We start from the raw sequence: 17,418 nt of genomic DNA, 5'->3' as shown, positions 1-17,418 counted from the left end.
TCCACTGCTCCTGCCTCACCTGCTGACTTACCTGCTTTGATGGGTGGCAGGACAGCTGACAAAGCAAGCAGGAAGGCGCTGGCCTTCTTGTCTGCATCCCAGCAGTGTGCTACTGATCGTGCTGCCAGAAAGTGCTTTATGGAGCTTTTGCAGCAGTTAGCACTGGCAGAACTCTTGTTCTACCAGCATTAAAGCCGAATAGGATTGGGCTATCTGTTTGGGAGTCATCTTACACTTACAGTCATCTTACACTCATGGAAAAAAGGGGCAAGGTTTCATTTATGGTTACTAAGTTCTCTTAATGCTTCTCCCAACTCTTTTACATGTATTTCCTGTGGCTCAACCTTTTCTGGAGTCACCAGCTTGATTAGAAGCAAGGCACCATTGCCTTTTAGTTATCTGCATTAATGATAGAAGGTGCCATCTTCTTTCGCTACAAAGTTTGGAGAAGCTTCAGCAGTCAATATTCTTCCCTTGTACGTTGGTATTAAAGGCTCTCCCCATACAAAGTGTAACTACCCGTATCACAGTGTCCTCTCTAGCTATTTTTTGCTGTGAAATTCCATGAAATATTCTAAATTTTTGCAGCTACCCTTTTTGAAGAATGACTCTGTACAGAGGAAAGATTCAAAGTGATTAAGGCCCAAATTCTAACCAACTTTCCAGCACTGGCCAGTGGGACATGTGCTGCATCTTGCAGTTGGGGGGCACTCACGAAGGCCTCAAAGTAAGGCAATATTTGTTCTGTTACCTTGGAGCTGCATTGCCCTTATGTTGGTGTTGGAAAATGGGTTAGGAATGCGCCCTAAACTATAGAAATTACCAGACTAGAGCCAAGAAAGTGTGAGTCAGTGACTAAAAGTGTAGGTATATGGGGAGGGGGAAAAATGGTTATCCAAAGGAGATTCCTCTGTGATTTATTTTGGAAGGCCCTGCTGTGGCTAGGCAGATCTCAAGCTCTTACCCGATGCATAAGGTAGTTACTTCATAGTTACTTGTACTGGTATCTTTGATGCTGACTCTTCCTGATGTGACAGGAAAGCAAAGGCACTTGAGAAGGCCCAGCTGCTCTGGCCATTAAAAACTGTTTTGTGATTTCTTTTTTTAGTGGTTCCTACTGTGTATCTCTGTTCATTCCCTCTTTGTATGTCATCCGAGTGTAGCCTTCAAAGTGAAGAGCATTAGCAGTGCCATGTGATTGAGGAGCGCTCGTGTCTTATTCTGCTGTGCACTAAGAATGTATTCAAAATAAATGAAATCTGATTATTATCTTTTGGAAGGTGTGACATGTTTGGTTTATGAACAAGCGGTGTAATTATCTTGCTTAATCTTGGCGGTGACAGGATTTGGATGGTGTTCTGAGGTACTAACTACATGTATGCAAATTTGCCGATTAGAGCTTCCATGGCAGTTAGAACTGCTTTGTTGAGGATCTCTGCTGCTCCTGACACAGAGGCAGTAACATCCTGATGTAAATAGGAGTGCCACAATAGACTGCAAACTCCATGTCTATCCATTTGTGTTCCCAAGACTCATAGTATTCTCTGCCTTGTACCTATGTCGAACACAGTCCTCCAAAGCCTGTCTCTGTTACTATACCGCAGATATTGTGATAAGCAATACAAATGTTGCTGGCTTCGCGTTTTCCCAACTGCAACTTTCTACATGGTGGAGAACCACGGTGGAACTTCATCTCATGAATAGGTTGAACCACTGTTTCTACAAATAGGATTAACCTCCATATAAGGCTGGGGTTGCAATAATTTCTTCTGAGGGGGAAAGAGAGGTTAAAACAGAAAAACAGGACATGGTGCAGCGTTTCTCAAAGTGTGCTCCTAGGAGCCCTGGGGCTCTTTGGGACCCTTCGAGGGGCTCCAGAAACACACTATAAGTGGCTGCTATCTGTTCACACTGTGTCACTTTGCATATGTGCTGGAACTCTGGGGCTCTCCAAGACTCCACAAATGTTCCAGTGGGGCTCCCCGAGACTTCATTTAGGAGTGCAAAGAGCTCCAGAGATCAAAAGTTTTGAGAACCACTATGCTAAGGAAACAGGTTGGGGGGGGGGTCATTTTAAACAATGGAAAGTGAGTTCCATGTAGCAGGCTGGGTGTAAAGGTAGGTTGAAAAGCCTTTAGACTAAGGCTTTTAATTACTTCTGCTGGAGGAAGGACTAGAGGAGGAAGTTGCCAAGACACCTGTAAGCAAACACTGCACAAGTTTGACCTGAAGTAAACTGCGGTATAGATGAGTTCTTAGAATGGTGGGTTAGTTTGGAAACACTTGAGGATCGAAAATGAATCAGGCTTATATACACACAAATGGTTAAGGGCAGCATAACAGAGACATGATGTTCAAGAGCCTGAGAAATAAATTTGCAGGTCTACAAATTGGTCTACTCCAGGAAGTACGATATCTGACACTGGAAAAACCAACACCACAACACGTTATTGGTTTAATGCTGCATTCAATGGCCTTGTTACTCATTCTAGCAAGAAGGTTTATAGTTACGCAGTTCAGTGCACAGGGTCTAACTTGCCTTTGGTTATGCTGGAGATGTCAATTGGAGCAGTGCATACGGGGAGTGGTATGTGCGCTCATTTTGATACATCAGAATTCCTTGGTGCAAGCTATAATTATAAGGCATGAAAGGAACAGTTTCCTTTCCATTTATCATGTGTGATAAAGCTCAAAGAGAATGTCTGTTTGCTCTTGTTTTACAATTAACAATGTATAGGGCACTCAATTTGCTACGTGGCATGCCTATATGAACTAAGTGCCAGGCCCTGTGGAGATGAATGGGGTCAGGGAGGCACTTCTTGTAGCTGCTAAGTGGTAGCCATCAAGTGTTGACTTCTGGCTGAACTTACACAATCAAGGTCAGTGGTAGGATTTGTTTGCCACCTTGGATAAGATTTGAAGACTATTTGAGGACTAACAAAGGCAAAGAGTGTAATCGGAACAGGACACTGCTATCAAGTGGAAGAATTAAAAAATAATCAAAAGTCTGTGTGTCCACAGTAAAGGCCCAAAGTAGTACAAAGTATAATATGCATAGACATAGGCCACAAATAATGCATTGAGACAGCCAGGGCTAGTGAAGGGCTATTTGGGGGAATACATTTTTGTCCAAGGAAAACAGGGGTAATAAGTCACAAAAAGGTCTTGAAATGTTGGGGATTGCTATTCAAGTGAGCAGTTTTGCATTTCTTTTCTTTTGAAAGGGCTATGATTTATCACCTGTTTAACTGAACAGGCAATTAGCCTTTATTAAAATTTACAATAAACTCCCTAAAAATAGTTTTAAAAGAATTCAGATCATGGGAAGTGGAAAAGTGTCTTGCTAATCACCACTTATGTCATGGGTATTATCCAACAGCACCAAAGACAATAATGATACATACTTCAGTTCAGCCATTCTAATTGCAGTTACCTCCTGAAAAAGGTACTTTGGAAACTTCTGGAGTTTGAGAATCTATGAGATCTTTTGGAGAATAGGTGAGGTGCTGGAGGACAAGAAGCAAGCAAAACTTACCCGTCTTTTAAAAAAAGAAAAAGGAAGATCTGGGAGATTACAGATCAGTCAGTTTCATGCCAATACCTAGAAAGGTCCTAGAGCAGATTGCTAAGTGAAACAGCAGTGAGCGCTTAGGAAATAATTACAAGAGTGATGTCTAGGAACCAGCATGAGTTTGTTACGAAAAAGTAATCTCATCTTCCCTTTTTTGATAAGAATTAACTAGTCTAGTGGATCATGAGAATGCCAAGTTCACAGTGTGCCTTGATTTCGGAAAAGCATATGACAAAGTCTCCCATACGAATTAAATGGTAAAATGTGGCCTAAGTGGTACAGTTAGGTGAGTTCAAAGCTGGTTGAAAAACTGTTCCCAATGTGTGCTAATAAATGGATCCATGTCAACCTGGAGAGTGGTCTCAAGTGGAGTGCCACAGGGTCCTGACTCATTTATTCCTGCTCTTCTTCTTGCTCTTTAACAAGTCCCAATCCGTAAAAGGACCAGTCCTCTTATTCCATGATCTGCTGAGTTTACTCAAGAAGTAAGAAAGAAGTTTCCAGAAAACCTTTTGAAAGTCTAAGTGTACAATGGTAACGGAATCACTCTCTCAAAGAACTCTGGAAGGTTAGTGAGGCAGGACTTATCCTTGCAGGAACGATATTGACTCCCCTCCAGCAAGGCTAATTCCTCTATATGCATAATAATTTTATCTATGCTTTCCACCAACTTACCTAGAACAGATGTTAAGTTGATCAGCTTGTACGTAATTTCCCAGATCTTCTCTAGATCCATTTTAAAATATTGGTGTTAAATTAGCCACCTTTCTGGATCACTGTCATGGATGTTTAGTTAAAAGGTAAGTCACATATGCTACATGAGAATGCTATACCACAGTGGCATTAATGAAACAAAAGGCAGTGTGTTTCTTACTATATGGTGCCTTTGATTACTTGTGTGGTGGCAAGTTTGCATGCCTTTTGAGTTGTGTGGCAGACATTTTTCTTTCTGGACACTACTGTGTGTCTCTCCTGCTGTACAAGGACCCTGTCATTGTCTCCTATGAACTGTAGTTTGTGCTCACAATAGATACAACTGCTTTGCCCTGAGAAATATTTGAATTCAGACCGTTTGGTGCAGTAGCTAGAATTCTGAGTATGGAAATGGGAAAGAAAGAAAAAACAGAAGGGCACTAAATGCAATAATGAGAGGAGACCTCAAAGGTGAATCATTTACTGCCTGTTTTGAGTGATAAGTCTACAGACTCTTCCTTGGGAACAACAGATATAGATCTTTCAAAAGAAGATTGAAACTATATCCCATATCATCCTAGAGTGAAGAGATGGGGTAGCAGGTAGTTTTGGTTACCTTTTACATGTGGGCCAGTAACCCATCCCATCCTCTGAGGTCTCTTGTCCTCATTCTTACCTACAGTAATGGGAGCCTCAAGTTTGAATCCTCAACCACCCATGAAGGCAAGTTGAGTGGTCAATTTGCCCACGGTCAACTGAGTGGTCTTGGGTAAATCAATGACCCTCATCTCATCTTACTAGTTGCTGTGAGGCTAAAACATGTGTTCATTGAAAAAATAGAAAAAAGGATACTTACAAATGCAATACATAAAATATATTTTAATCCCAATAGAAATCAAGTGGGTGTGACTCACGTAAATCATTCTTGAGAGCTGGAAGAAACAAGAGAGCAATATGGAAAAGAGTGGTTTAGCATAGGCCCACACAGTATCCCACAATACAATGCTCTGTTCTATGCAGTCATTCTGCTCCTTATGTGCCAATGAATTCTTCTCATCCAAGGTGAGTCTTTCAACTCAAGGCAAAGGGCTGAAATTTCCGTTTGGATTGGCACGGCATGGAATTATTTTTGGGCTGATATTCTAATTGTAAGACCTTGGACAGAAACTGTGTAGATCACATGAATGATTACAGTCACATATTTCTCCTATTCTGATCAAGTTCCACATGCAAACGATTTTCCCCACTCTCCCTCATATGGAAACACACACTACAACTATCATATCTCAAACAAGTGGAAGATAAAATGGAGCAACCGGTGATGTAGCTTGTAATTTTTTTTCCAGACAACTTGAATGCATGATGATAAGAACCGGTACCAACCTCTGCTTCCAAGAAAATGGGCTTAACACAAAGTCCATTGTTTTTCTGTTTAAAGAGGTCTTGAGATAAAAGGTCCCTTAATGCTATTCAGAAAGAATCTTAGTGTGAAGTATTGTTGAACTCTGATAAGGCTTTGATTTGTGCCTTTGTGTATGTGGGTGGAGAAAATAGCATCATTCAAGGTATATAAGAAGAGAGCCTGGGATTCTATCTCTCACCTAGTGTCGAAGACCAAATTGCAGGGACAAAATAATTCACTTTTGAAACTGCAAAAAAGGAAAGAGCACCATGAAGTGGCTGATCGTTGCTCTGGTGTGCCTTCACCTCAGTGAGGCATCTGTTTTCAAGTGAGTATGGAATAATGGCTTGGAAACCTTCCTTGTTGCTTCTCTGCTTCAATTGCTTCTTGTGAGCAAAAGAAGAGAAGGGCACAGGAAGTAGCAGTAGTAGGGAGGTAGCAGTGGGCTAGCATTGGAGGTTGGTCAGCTCAAGCTCAATCTACCATCGAGAAGAGGGCAGGGGGGCAGTGCAGAGTTTTGCTCCAGGCCCCCAGCAATCAAATGTCACTACTGAGTAGTAGCCTTGAATGTACACCAATAGGATAATGCAATGGTTTCCAAACTTTTATAACTGGTGGCTTCCTTGACCTACTGGGCCATTAACTGTGGCTACCCATTATGGCTAAAATCCTATTGTATCGGGTGGTGGGTTTTTCACAAGGATTCCATGGCTCCCCTGGATGGTTTCCACAGCTCCCCAAGGAGTCACAGTTCACAGTTTGGGATCCACTGGGATAATGGATTAGGATTATCAACTGGAAGTATGTTTGGAGTAACCTGCATGTGTTCTACATGACATTGTAACTTTTTTGCTTTCAGGTTAAACTCTCACTCTAGTCAATGAGTAATTTGATGTTTGACTAAAATTAAAAACATGGGTGAAGAGGCAATTTTTATTCTGTTTTAGAAGAGAAGCAATCACTGCCCTTTGGATGTCTTGCTTGTGTCTGTGACTCAACATGAGTTTTAAAAATTTCAGTTTCATTATCTACATTTTATACCCTATAGCCCAATCCGGCTAAAGTTAGTTGTAATTTGCAGTCCAATCTGTCCATATTCATTCAGGTGAAAGTCCCACTGAGTTCATTGTGGCTTACTCTCAGGTAAGCAAGTATAAGACTGCAGCTAGAATTCATTAAAATAAAATGGTTGGAACTAACTTGAATCCCATTGCTTTTATGCCGCAACCCTCTCCATGCTTACCTAGCATTGAAATAAATGGGATTTACTTCTGAGTAAACATGGACAGAATTAACGTCTTAATCCTAACTAACATTAATTGGACTCAGGTTCTTCTTCCCCATAAAATGTAGCACGGATTTTCCCTTTAGTAAAAAAGTGTTTTCTTCATTTTAGTTGGTGTAACAAAGTACAACTGACGTTCTCTTTTAAAAGCATCACTGGAAGGTGGAAAGCATGTCTAAGGCACAAAATAGAACATTGCCATTGAAATGGGTACAAACGGAATGAGAAGAGATCCCAGTTGGATATCAGGAAAAAATTCCTGATGTAAGGACGATTTGGCAGTGGAAGAGATTGCTGAGGGAGGTGGTGGAAACTCTCTCAGTGGAGATGTTCAAGCAGAGGCTCAACAAGCACCTGTTAGAAATGCTCTAGGAGAATTTCCTGCATTGAAAAAAAATCTCAATGTAGGGAGAGTTTATAGCTGTCTTTGTGACTCTGCGTCTAACTGTCCATTCCATACAGAGTTCCACTGAAAAAGTTCAAGTCCATGCGCGAGACAATGAAAGAGAATGGCATTGTTGACCACCATCGTTACGACCCAGCCAGCAAGTACTTCAACAACTTTGCCACTGCCTCTGAGCCCCTGGCTAACTACATGGATGTGAGTATCTGATCTGGTCGGCTACCAAAAACCACGATGGAAACTGAAGGAGAATAGACTGGGATTTCAACAAGTATGCAAGGAAATCAGAAGCCCAGTCTTCAATGAATTTCAATGCTTTAGCCTGGATTGGGCATTATTAAAAACCTAAGAATGTTACCATAAACTACATTGAAAGTGGGATTAGGTAGAACTCTAAAACAAAAAAGAGGTAGAAATGTAAACTCAGATGGGGGAAAATGTAGTATTATGGAAATATAGTAGGCCCCATGGATTTTGTCATGAGCATTGAGCACAAACATAAACACACCATTATTTAACCACAGTTGCAAAAGTGAGGGCACAATCCTAACCCCTTATGTCAGTGCTCTCCAGCACTGGCATAGCGGTGCCAATGGGGCATGTTGGGGGCACTCATGGAGGCCTCCTCAAAGTAAGGGAACATTTGTTCCCTTACTTCAGCGCTGCATTGCCCTTATGTCAGTGCTAGAAAGCTCTGACATAAGGGGTTAGGATTGCGCCCTGATTGTATTATGTTTGTAAGAGTGATTTGTCCATATGGAGAGTAACAGCAGCTTTTAGAAACCTCTAGATACAGTTGAACCATTTTCTAAAACTTCTAACTCGTAAATATCTGTTTTCTTCTGGAAATACTTGTGACCTACAGCCACTCATACAGCTGTAGATATGATGATAGAATGATCATAGTTTGCCAAACAACTAGTCCTTGGCTGCTTTTGCTCTTGCTAAGTTGCCGATTGTTCTATTGCATATGCTGGGAAGTTATGTGGATGATAATGTGAGAATGCCATTGTTAATGGCCAGTGTCCTCATTTCTCTAGATGTCTTACTATGGAGAGATCAGCATTGGAACTCCAGCCCAAAACTTCTTGGTTCTCTTTGACACTGGGTCATCCAACCTGTGGGTGCCATCTGTCTACTGCAGGAGCCAGGCTTGCAGTGAGTATCTCTGGGTCCCCCACACCTGTGACCCACAAAAGGCATTGAAGAAATATTTCATTAGTGGAAAAGTAGAATGCTTCTTTGGTTTATATATGACAGCTGAAAATCAGATTCAGTTACAGTGGTGGATGAAGAGAGATGGGTACACACAGACAGGGAATTAAAAACCTGACTTTGTTAACAAACTCAAAAGTGATACCTTTCTGGTTTTTTCTCCAATTTTTATCACTAGCAAACCACCCGTTGTTCAACCCCAGCCAGTCTTCCACTTATTCCACCCAAGACCAGACCTTCTCTCTGCAGTATGGAACTGGCAGTCTCACTGGGCTCTTTGGCTATGACACTGTAACAGTAAGTAAAAGTACTTGAAGATCCATTACAGTGGACCTCAGTAATGGGTCTTTGATGTTCCACAAATGAAATAGCACCAAATTCATTCACCTATTTTTAAGATCATCTGAGAATTCTTGCCACAACAATGTATCTCTGAAAATCAAAATTCTTCTATAAAGAAAGCATATTGGACTTGCAAATGCTGAGTAGCATCATGACTGAAGGCCAGATATTTGGACAAGTACAAATCTTGCATCCCAGGCCTCAATATCTTTGCCACAACAATGCCCAGAGCTACAGAAGTCTCCTGTGCAAGGCGAGCTAGTTATGAGCTGTTGCGCATAACTTTGGTGCAATCCTATCCCCTACCAGCCAGACCATGTAGCACCACTGACAAAGTGAGAGTGGGGGAGGGGCAACAAGATGAGCAAGTAAAGGTGAATAAAAATCTTTTTACTTACCTCTCCGTAGACTGTCTGGCCTCCAATAGGTCTCCTCAGGCTTATACCAGCTCTTTAGTAGTAAGTCCAGGGATACTCAGAAGTGATTCAGTACAGGGAAAGTGGAATAGAATCTCAGCTTTCTTGGACGCTGCCAAGATCCTCCTCCCTCCCACTTTGGTCCAGCCCGATCCCTGCCCCAGTCCTTCAAGGACTGCCCCTGCCACCACCTTACCTATTCCAGCAGGCAGTCTGTGGTAATGCAAGAGAGGTAACTGCTTTTCTAGTCATTTCCTTGGAAACAAATGAACAGCAAATCAGATCAGGAACTCTCTCCTTTTCATAACTATGATTCCAGACAGATTTCCTGCTCCCTAATATTTTGAATGACTCAGATCACTAGTTTCTCTGTCTGTATAAAAGGTGGTTAAATTAGTTATCCAGTAATGTGCAAATTTATGATTTCAGACTGCATTAGACTCTGTGCTATGTTCTTTTGGAAAGTTGCAACTCTTAGTAATGTGTTTTTGCTGCTTACTTCTGCTGACTTTTTCCTTCCATTCCCTTTTAGATTCAAGGCATTTCCATTACCAACCAGGAATTTGGCCTGAGTGAGACTGAGCCTGGCACTAATTTTGTCTACGCCCAATTTGATGGTATCCTGGGCTTGGCCTACCCTGCCATTTCTGCTGGTGGTGCCACTACTGTATTGCAGGGGCTGATTCAGGAGAATCTTCTTGATGCTCCTCTTTTCAGCTTCTATCTGAGTGGGTAAGGATGGAGACATATTTATTCTCTTGGTACTTGACCTGACTTGGTCTATTCCATGATTCTTTTATTCCTTTCCTCTTAGCCCCCGGCAAAGTTCAATATGAACAAGAAGCCATTCTCTTATTTTGTTTACCCTGTTTTTAGCCTTGAAGTGCACCTTGCCCTTTATTTCATCAGTGACGGGCAGAATGGGATACTGAATCACAGCAAATTTTTGATTCTGGCTTCTGGTATAATCTCATTCTTTCCCACACAAAGCTGTACAATGAAAGGACTCTCCAAAGCGGCAGTTCTGGGTTCTCTCAACATTACTGCTTGCTGGTTCAACTGAAGCATTTATTCCGGACAAGCGAAATGACGTTCTTGAAGTTTAATTTATTTTGTTTAAAAATTTATACCCCACCTTTCCAGTTAGAAACTGCACAAGACGGCTTACAATAAAATCAGCATAATGCTAAAATTAAAACACAACAAGCCTGCAATGGTAGTACAACAGGCAATGAAAGCAGCAATAAAAACATGCAATAAATTCAATGGTCAAACATACACCACTTAGTGCTAATACAGACTCTGAGCTCTGTTGAAAGCCATATGCTGTCAGAAGGTGGCCAAGAATGAAATTTTATCTCTGCCCCAGAACTGCTTGAAATAAAATATTTATCGGTTGATGTTTGCAAGTCAAGTATCTGTAATTGTAGGCATGTAACTGATTCATGAATTTCAGAGCAACCACAATCTGCCCACAGATTCTCAGGCATCATCATCTCTTTCAGAGTTTGGTCTTCTATTGACTTCCAGACATCTTAGGAATTGGGTGATCTCTGGAATGAGTTGTAAATCATGCTTTTTTTTCTTTTCCTGTGCATTGGTTCTATTAGGCAAGAGAGCACCCAGTATGGTGGTGAACTTGTCTTTGGAGGAGTTGACACCAGCCTGTACTCTGGTCAGATTGTTTGGACTCCAGTCACTCAGGAAGCTTACTGGCAAATTGGAATTCAGAGGTAAGGCTGTTCTCATGGATGTTACCTACTCGGAGTTAGTTCTTGTCTGTGGAAGCTTGTGTTTAAATGCAATAAATAATGCATTGTGTTTGGGATTTGGCACTTTCTAGATCTGTTTCTCTGAGATTAGTTCTCCTGGAATTTAATTTAGTCCAATAATATATGTGGGAGAGGGAGAGGGAGGGAGAAGCAAACAGCTCCCTTTCCTTATGAGGTAGTAACTTTGAATTAAAGGAAGTCGCAACGGCTCTACTGAGTCCTCAACAACAACACCAAATGCAAAGAAGCATGGCGTCTTGGGTGTCATACCTCCTTGCCTTATCACTTAACAGAAATAGATGGAGAGCTGCTAACATCCTTTAAACTTTTATTTCTCTAGCTTCTACATTGGCAACCAGATCACTAACTGGTGCAGCCAGGGATGCCAGGCAATTGTGGACACTGGAACATCCCTCCTCACTGCCCCACAGCAGGTCTTTGGAGAGCTGATGCAATATATTGGAGCTGAGGAAGACAGCAATGGTCAGGTAGGAGGAAGCAGCCACGTTAAGGGATGATAACGGCACATACATGGAGGAAACTGATCAATGATACTTAGCATGTTCCTGTTACTTGCCTCTCTCCACTTTGGATGTGTGTTCTAGTGCTGAAAAGCATCATTGTTATAATGCATTTATTATTTATATAGCATTGTCAATATACATGCTGCTTTACATAGGATGAAAAGATAGGTCCCTGCCCTGAGGGGCTTACAATCTAAATAAAGAGAGAGTTCAGACCTGACAACTCATTTCATTTATGGGGAGGAGAACTTACGGGGAGGAGATTATCACTGTGCCCATTATCACTAGCTCTCAACTCCTCTTTGGACAAAACCATCATTCCAGGTTCAACAACAAGATAAAATGTGCTTTATAATCCCTTTTGATTGTGGGATATCTGAAGTTCAACCGTGACTGAGATACAATGTAACTTTGTCTTTTCCTTCCATAGTATGTGGTCAGCTGCAGCAACATTCAGAGCATGCCCACCATCACTTTTGTCATCAGTGGAAACTCTTTCCCTCTCAGCCCTTCTGCCTACGTCCTTCAGGTATGTCATTCTACTGAAAGCTAATGCTGGGCAGATATTCTGACCTGGTGCATCGGACCCTTGAGGTTGCCTGATACTTTTACTGGACATATCAATACTTGGGGCCAGTTGTCCAATTCATGTACTTGTATGAAGCAAAATTCTCGTGGTATCCTTTATAAGGAATGACTTTCATGGTTTTACCCAGTGCTTGAATGATGGGAAAATGGGGAGGGAAGAGACTCAGTGAAATCCACAAACTGTAATTTGGCCACATTGTGCTCTCCCCAGTCTTCTAAAAATAGTAGTTAATGGGGACAAAGCAAAAGGTGAGACAGCTAGTGTCCACCTGCCCTCTCTATAATTTGAAACTGAAATATTCCCATTTGGCATACCCTTCTTTGGAGCTCCAATTTACACATCTTTGACAAACCAGGCATTTGACTCAATTTATTGGAGAAAATGCAGTTGATCTGCATGCAGGTTCAATCCTTAGCATCTCTAGGTTGGATTGTGAAGGACCCCCATCTAAAATCCTAAAAATCTACTGTCAGGCAGTGAAGAGAAGACATAGAAGACAGTTCCCAATCCGTTATGTCAAATTTGTGCCTTTTCCTCCGCAGAACAATAATGGCTATTGCAGCATTGGCATCATGCCCACTTACCTGCCATCCCAGAATGGACAGCCTCTGTGGATCCTTGGTGATGTCTTCCTCAGGTCCTACTACTCTGTGTATGACGTTGGCAACAACCAAGTTGGTTTCGCGGCAGCAGCATAAACACTTCTAGCATCTTTTGTGCTGCTCTAGCCTACTTGCTTCTTTTCCTCTTTTTCTTCATGCTGGTACTCACTATGCTCACTGGCCTCCCGTTCTAAGGACTTGAGTGCTTTTCTGCTACGAAATCTAAAATATCGCCTGCGAAAATCCACAATGTGATGGTTGCCTTCTCTCAGTAACTGCAAGCAAGCAAATAAATAAGATCATTAAACAAATAACAATTAGATCTGTGTGGTTTTTGCCTCACTTTTTTGGTCTGAAACTGACATGCGCTGGGGAAAAAATGACAGTCCCCCAAGCCTTTCCTAAACTACTGAATTTGAGTATTTAAATTCCTTCCTCTTCTTTGGGCTTAGGGAAGGTTACAAACTATCCAGTATATCTGGTACTTGCAGTCTACATGTGCCTTTGCTAAGCAAAAACAGACTATGGGGAGGCATGATGTGCTATGAAGGAAAGTTTATAACTACAGGTGTGCCCCCATATCTGCAGGGGTTCTATAAAACCATGGATATAGGTGGGCAAACGCCTCCCTCCACCCTCTGGAGGGGAGTTCTTTTCTCTGGAGGGTCCTCTGAGCCCAACAGAGGCTGCGGTCATTCGTCCACAGCCTCTGCTGGGCTCAGACCGAGACTTTCAGTTAAAAAAAAGCACAACTTACAGTTTTTCTGTGAAACTGGAAGTGCTACTTTTAATGTCTTGTAAGGCATTAGGAGGCCCAGGGAAGCGCTAGATAAGTGAATCCACGGATATGGGATCCACAGATACTGGGCCCCCTCTGTACTCTGTTTTTCATTTCACAATTCCATGTTGTATCTTTTATTTGGAATAGCCCCAAACTTTCCATTTTGATAGTAAATCAAAAAGTGGTCCAGTAAAAGTGAAGAATTCCTTATATTTCTTAGGATTTCCCAGTCTTCTGCAGGGTGAAAGAGGAAGGACTATAAATTATACTCAAAGCGAGTTGAGTTGCCTACACATTAATTTGTAAATGCCACTTGAAACAGCTTCAGCTTGGAGTCTCCATGCCATGCTTGCAATGTGTAACACATGTTCTTCCATGTTGTCATGCCAGCACCACTGACATACATATGAAAACACTAAACATTGGAAGCTGTAACCCTGAGTCAGACCATTGCTCTATCTAGTTCGGTATTGTCTACTCTGATGGGCTCTCCAAGAATTCAGGTGGAGGTTATCTGCTACCTATTCCTTTAACTGGAGATGCCAGGAGTGAACCAAGGAACTTAATGCAAAGCGTGTCTTCCATTAACTGAGTTAGAGTTCATATTAAACAGTATGGTAATCTTTTAGAAAATTGTCCAAGCTCCTCAAGGGAACAGGAATGTATTCTCATTCATAAGCATGATGAAGAAAACAAAATACTTTATTCAGGGCAGCCCACCCAAGGCTTCAAACCTATTACCCTAAAGCAGAGGTTTCCAACGTGGGGCATCATGATGCCCCAGCCAGGGCAGCCCTGTCTCTGCCCCCTTAAGGAGCTGGGCGTTGGTGAAGCCACCAACATGATTGTCATAATTGAGGAGCTGCTGGGGAAACTGGAAGTGGCCTTGTCCACTATTTACAGCAGTTTGGAGGTGTGGGGAGCCCTGCAGAGGGGTCTGCAAGCTTCCCAGGCCTCTGGAGAGCCAGTGCTGCCAAAGACAAGTTTCTTAAAAAAAAAAACAACCACACACACAACTTTTGTTCCTGGCAGCAGCAATCACAGGAATTGTGGCAATCACATCATTGCCTTTGCCTCTCTCTTTCTCTCTCCCCCCCCCCCTCCAAGCACTTAACAGCAGTCCCCAATCACCCAGAGAGTTTGGGAACTGCTTCCCTAAGGGGAAAAATGAAACTAAAGCTTGGAATGTTCCTGCAGCCAAGAGGAAGTTGGCTACACCATTAAAGGATAACAGCTGGAGTTTGAAGGTCTCTCTCTATATAGAACAGGGGTGCTCAAATTTTCAACTTTAGGGATGCTGGACCTTTAACAAGTGTATAGAGGAGAGAATTGAAGCAGGTGCAACTTGTCATCCCACAGATGACAAGCTGCACCTGCTGAAATTCTCTCTTCTATACACTTGTTAAAGGTCCAGCATCCCTAAAGTTGAAAGTTTGAGCACCCCTAATATAGAACGATATTGTAAAAACCCTTATTAGGTCTAGGAAGCCTGTCTATGTAAACCGTCTTAAGTAATATCTGAAGAGTACTCTGAGGAGAAGTGAAGGTGGTATATAAATACAGTATTAAAGCAATAAATGAACTGTAGATCATCCTTATGAATGTTTATGCAAATTTTTTTCTTTGTATCTGTATCGAGTGTCTAGATCCTGTGATTTTGCTGGAGCTAATCAGGAGCAGTGCTGGAAAAAAACAGGCATCAGAGTGTGCTACTAATCAGGTTTTCATATAGATCAGAGAGAGCGAGAGAGGACAAGGGTGAACTGGAGAAACCTTCTTTCTCCCTTGGTCTGGTCTGTCCTGAAGCACCCAGTTAGAGGGAACTGGGATAGAGAGAGGACCTCTGGAATCACAGGCAGTTCAGCTGCAATGCCTCCTTTCTCCCAATTAGAGACCCAAACAATGAGAAGTTGTCACAAGTTATCAAGTATGGCTGCAATTCTAACTACGCTTTCTTGAGAGTAAGCCCCATTGAACAAAATAGGACTTACTTCTGAGTAGACCTAGTTAGGATTGTGCCCTATGATTCACTAACACAACATAGATGAAGAGCTGCTCAGCCCTGATGCATGCCATCCCAACCAATCAGACCTGAGTCCTCATTAATGTGACCAGCATTTCTTGGCATAGGTAACCAAACATAGGTGTTATACATGGCTTTTGTTTTCCAAACTTCAGTTCTATAATAATAATAATAACTTTATTTTTACCCCGCCTTTCTCCCTGAAGGGACTCAAGGCGGCTTACAACAGATTAAAAACATAATTTAGAAACAAATAAAAACATATTAACACATCATAAAAAACAGCAGTCAGAATAAAAAATAGGTAAAAAGAGCATAGAGCAGCAACAAGTCATAAAAGAATCAGGCCTGTGGAAAATATTAAAAGATGTTAAAAAGATGTTAAAAAGGCCCAGAACTCAGAAGGCCTGTTTAAACAGAAGGGTCTTCAGGCCTCGCCGAAAGGTCTCAAGAGAGGGAGCCATTCTTAAGTCAAGGGGAAGGGAGTTCCATAGCGTTGGTGCCACTACTGAGAAGGCCCTATTTCTTGCCGCTGCCCCACGTACCTCCCTAGGCGGCGGCACTTGTAAAAAGGCCTTCTCTGATGACCTAAGAGAACGAGCCGGATTGTACGGGAGTAGGCGATCTCTAAGATACCCTGGTCCAGAGCAGTATAGGGCTTTAAAGGTCAATACCAGCACCTTGAATTGGGCCCGGAAACGAATGGGCAGCCAATGCAGCCGCTGGAGAAGCGGGCTGACAGTCGAACCGCCTACCTCCAGTAACCACACGGGCCGCCGCATTCTGCACTAGTTGCAGTTTCCGAACCGTCTTCAAGGGCAGCCCCACATAGAGCGTGTTACAGTAATCTAATCTCGATGTCACTGAGGCATGGATCACTGTGGCCAGGTCTGCACGATCCAAGTACGGCCGCAGCTGGTGCACCAGCCGAAGCTGAGCGAAGGCCCCCCTAGCCACAGCCGCCACCTGGGAATCCAGGAGCAGCTGTGAGTCCAGGTGGACCCCCAAGCTGCGGACCTGCTCCTTCAGAGGGAGTGCAACCCCATTCAGCGCAAGCCGATAGTCCAGCACCTGCATCGAGGATTTCCGAACCAGGAGAGCCTATGTCTTATCTGGATTTAATTTCAGCTTGTTAGCCCCCAGACAGCTAACAGACAGATCCTCACTGCCTCCAGACAGCACTCCAGGCCCTCAACCGCCACCCTGGAGTCTGGAGAAAAGGAGAGCTAGAGCTGGGTGTCATCGGCATATTGATGACACCCCACTCCAAACCCCCGGATGACCTCTCCCAGCGGTTTCATGTAGATGTTAAATAGCATGGGGGACAGAATTGAACCCTGTGGCACCCCGCATCTCAAGGGCCAGGGTGTCAAACAGGCATCCCCCAGCACCACCATCTGGGACCGACCCTCCAAGTAGGAGCAGAACCACTGCAAAACAGTGCCTCCAGCTCCCAACTCAGCCAATCGGCCCAGAAGGATACCATGGGCGATGGTATCGAAAGCCGCTGAGAGGTCCAGCAGGACCAACAGGGACGCACTCCCCCTGTCCAGTCCCCGGCGTAGGTCATCCACCAAGGCGACCAAGGCGGTTTCCGTCCCAAAGCCCGGCCTGAACAGGATTCTATAACAGGATTTCCCTTTTGTTTAGTAATGAAATATTGGTTTGCCCTGTAACAGACCTGCCCCTATGGGACATGCCACCCCCCTGCATCACTCCCCCTCAGGATACTCATTGAGGCTCGCAGAGCCTCGCACAACACACAGCACCACTCAAAAAGTCTTCTGAGGCTTCTTGCAT

At 43.0% G+C, this 17,418-nt stretch overlaps 1 protein-coding gene across 1 annotated transcript; it reads left to right on the top strand.

The window, feature by feature from the left end:
* Window positions 1-5,935: 5,935 nt before the first annotated feature.
* Window positions 5,936-13,017, top strand: LOC136647853 (gastricsin-like). Its single transcript, XM_066623676.1, has 9 exons — window positions 5,936-5,994; window positions 7,414-7,552; window positions 8,395-8,512; window positions 8,748-8,866; window positions 9,860-10,059; window positions 10,938-11,060; window positions 11,440-11,587; window positions 12,054-12,152; window positions 12,755-13,017. The coding sequence occupies exons 1-9, from the start codon at window positions 5,936-5,938 to the stop codon at window positions 12,908-12,910; spliced, it is 1,161 nt and encodes a 386-aa protein (XP_066479773.1). The 3' UTR covers window positions 12,911-13,017.
* Window positions 13,018-17,418: the final 4,401 nt, after the last annotated feature.

The sequence above is a fragment of the Tiliqua scincoides genome, chromosome 4 (genome assembly GCF_035046505.1).
Source record: "Tiliqua scincoides isolate rTilSci1 chromosome 4, rTilSci1.hap2, whole genome shotgun sequence".
Taxonomy (NCBI): Eukaryota; Metazoa; Chordata; class Lepidosauria; order Squamata; family Scincidae; genus Tiliqua; species Tiliqua scincoides.
Note: the sequence above shows the minus strand (reverse complement) of the source record. Positions and strands in the feature narration are given on the sequence as shown.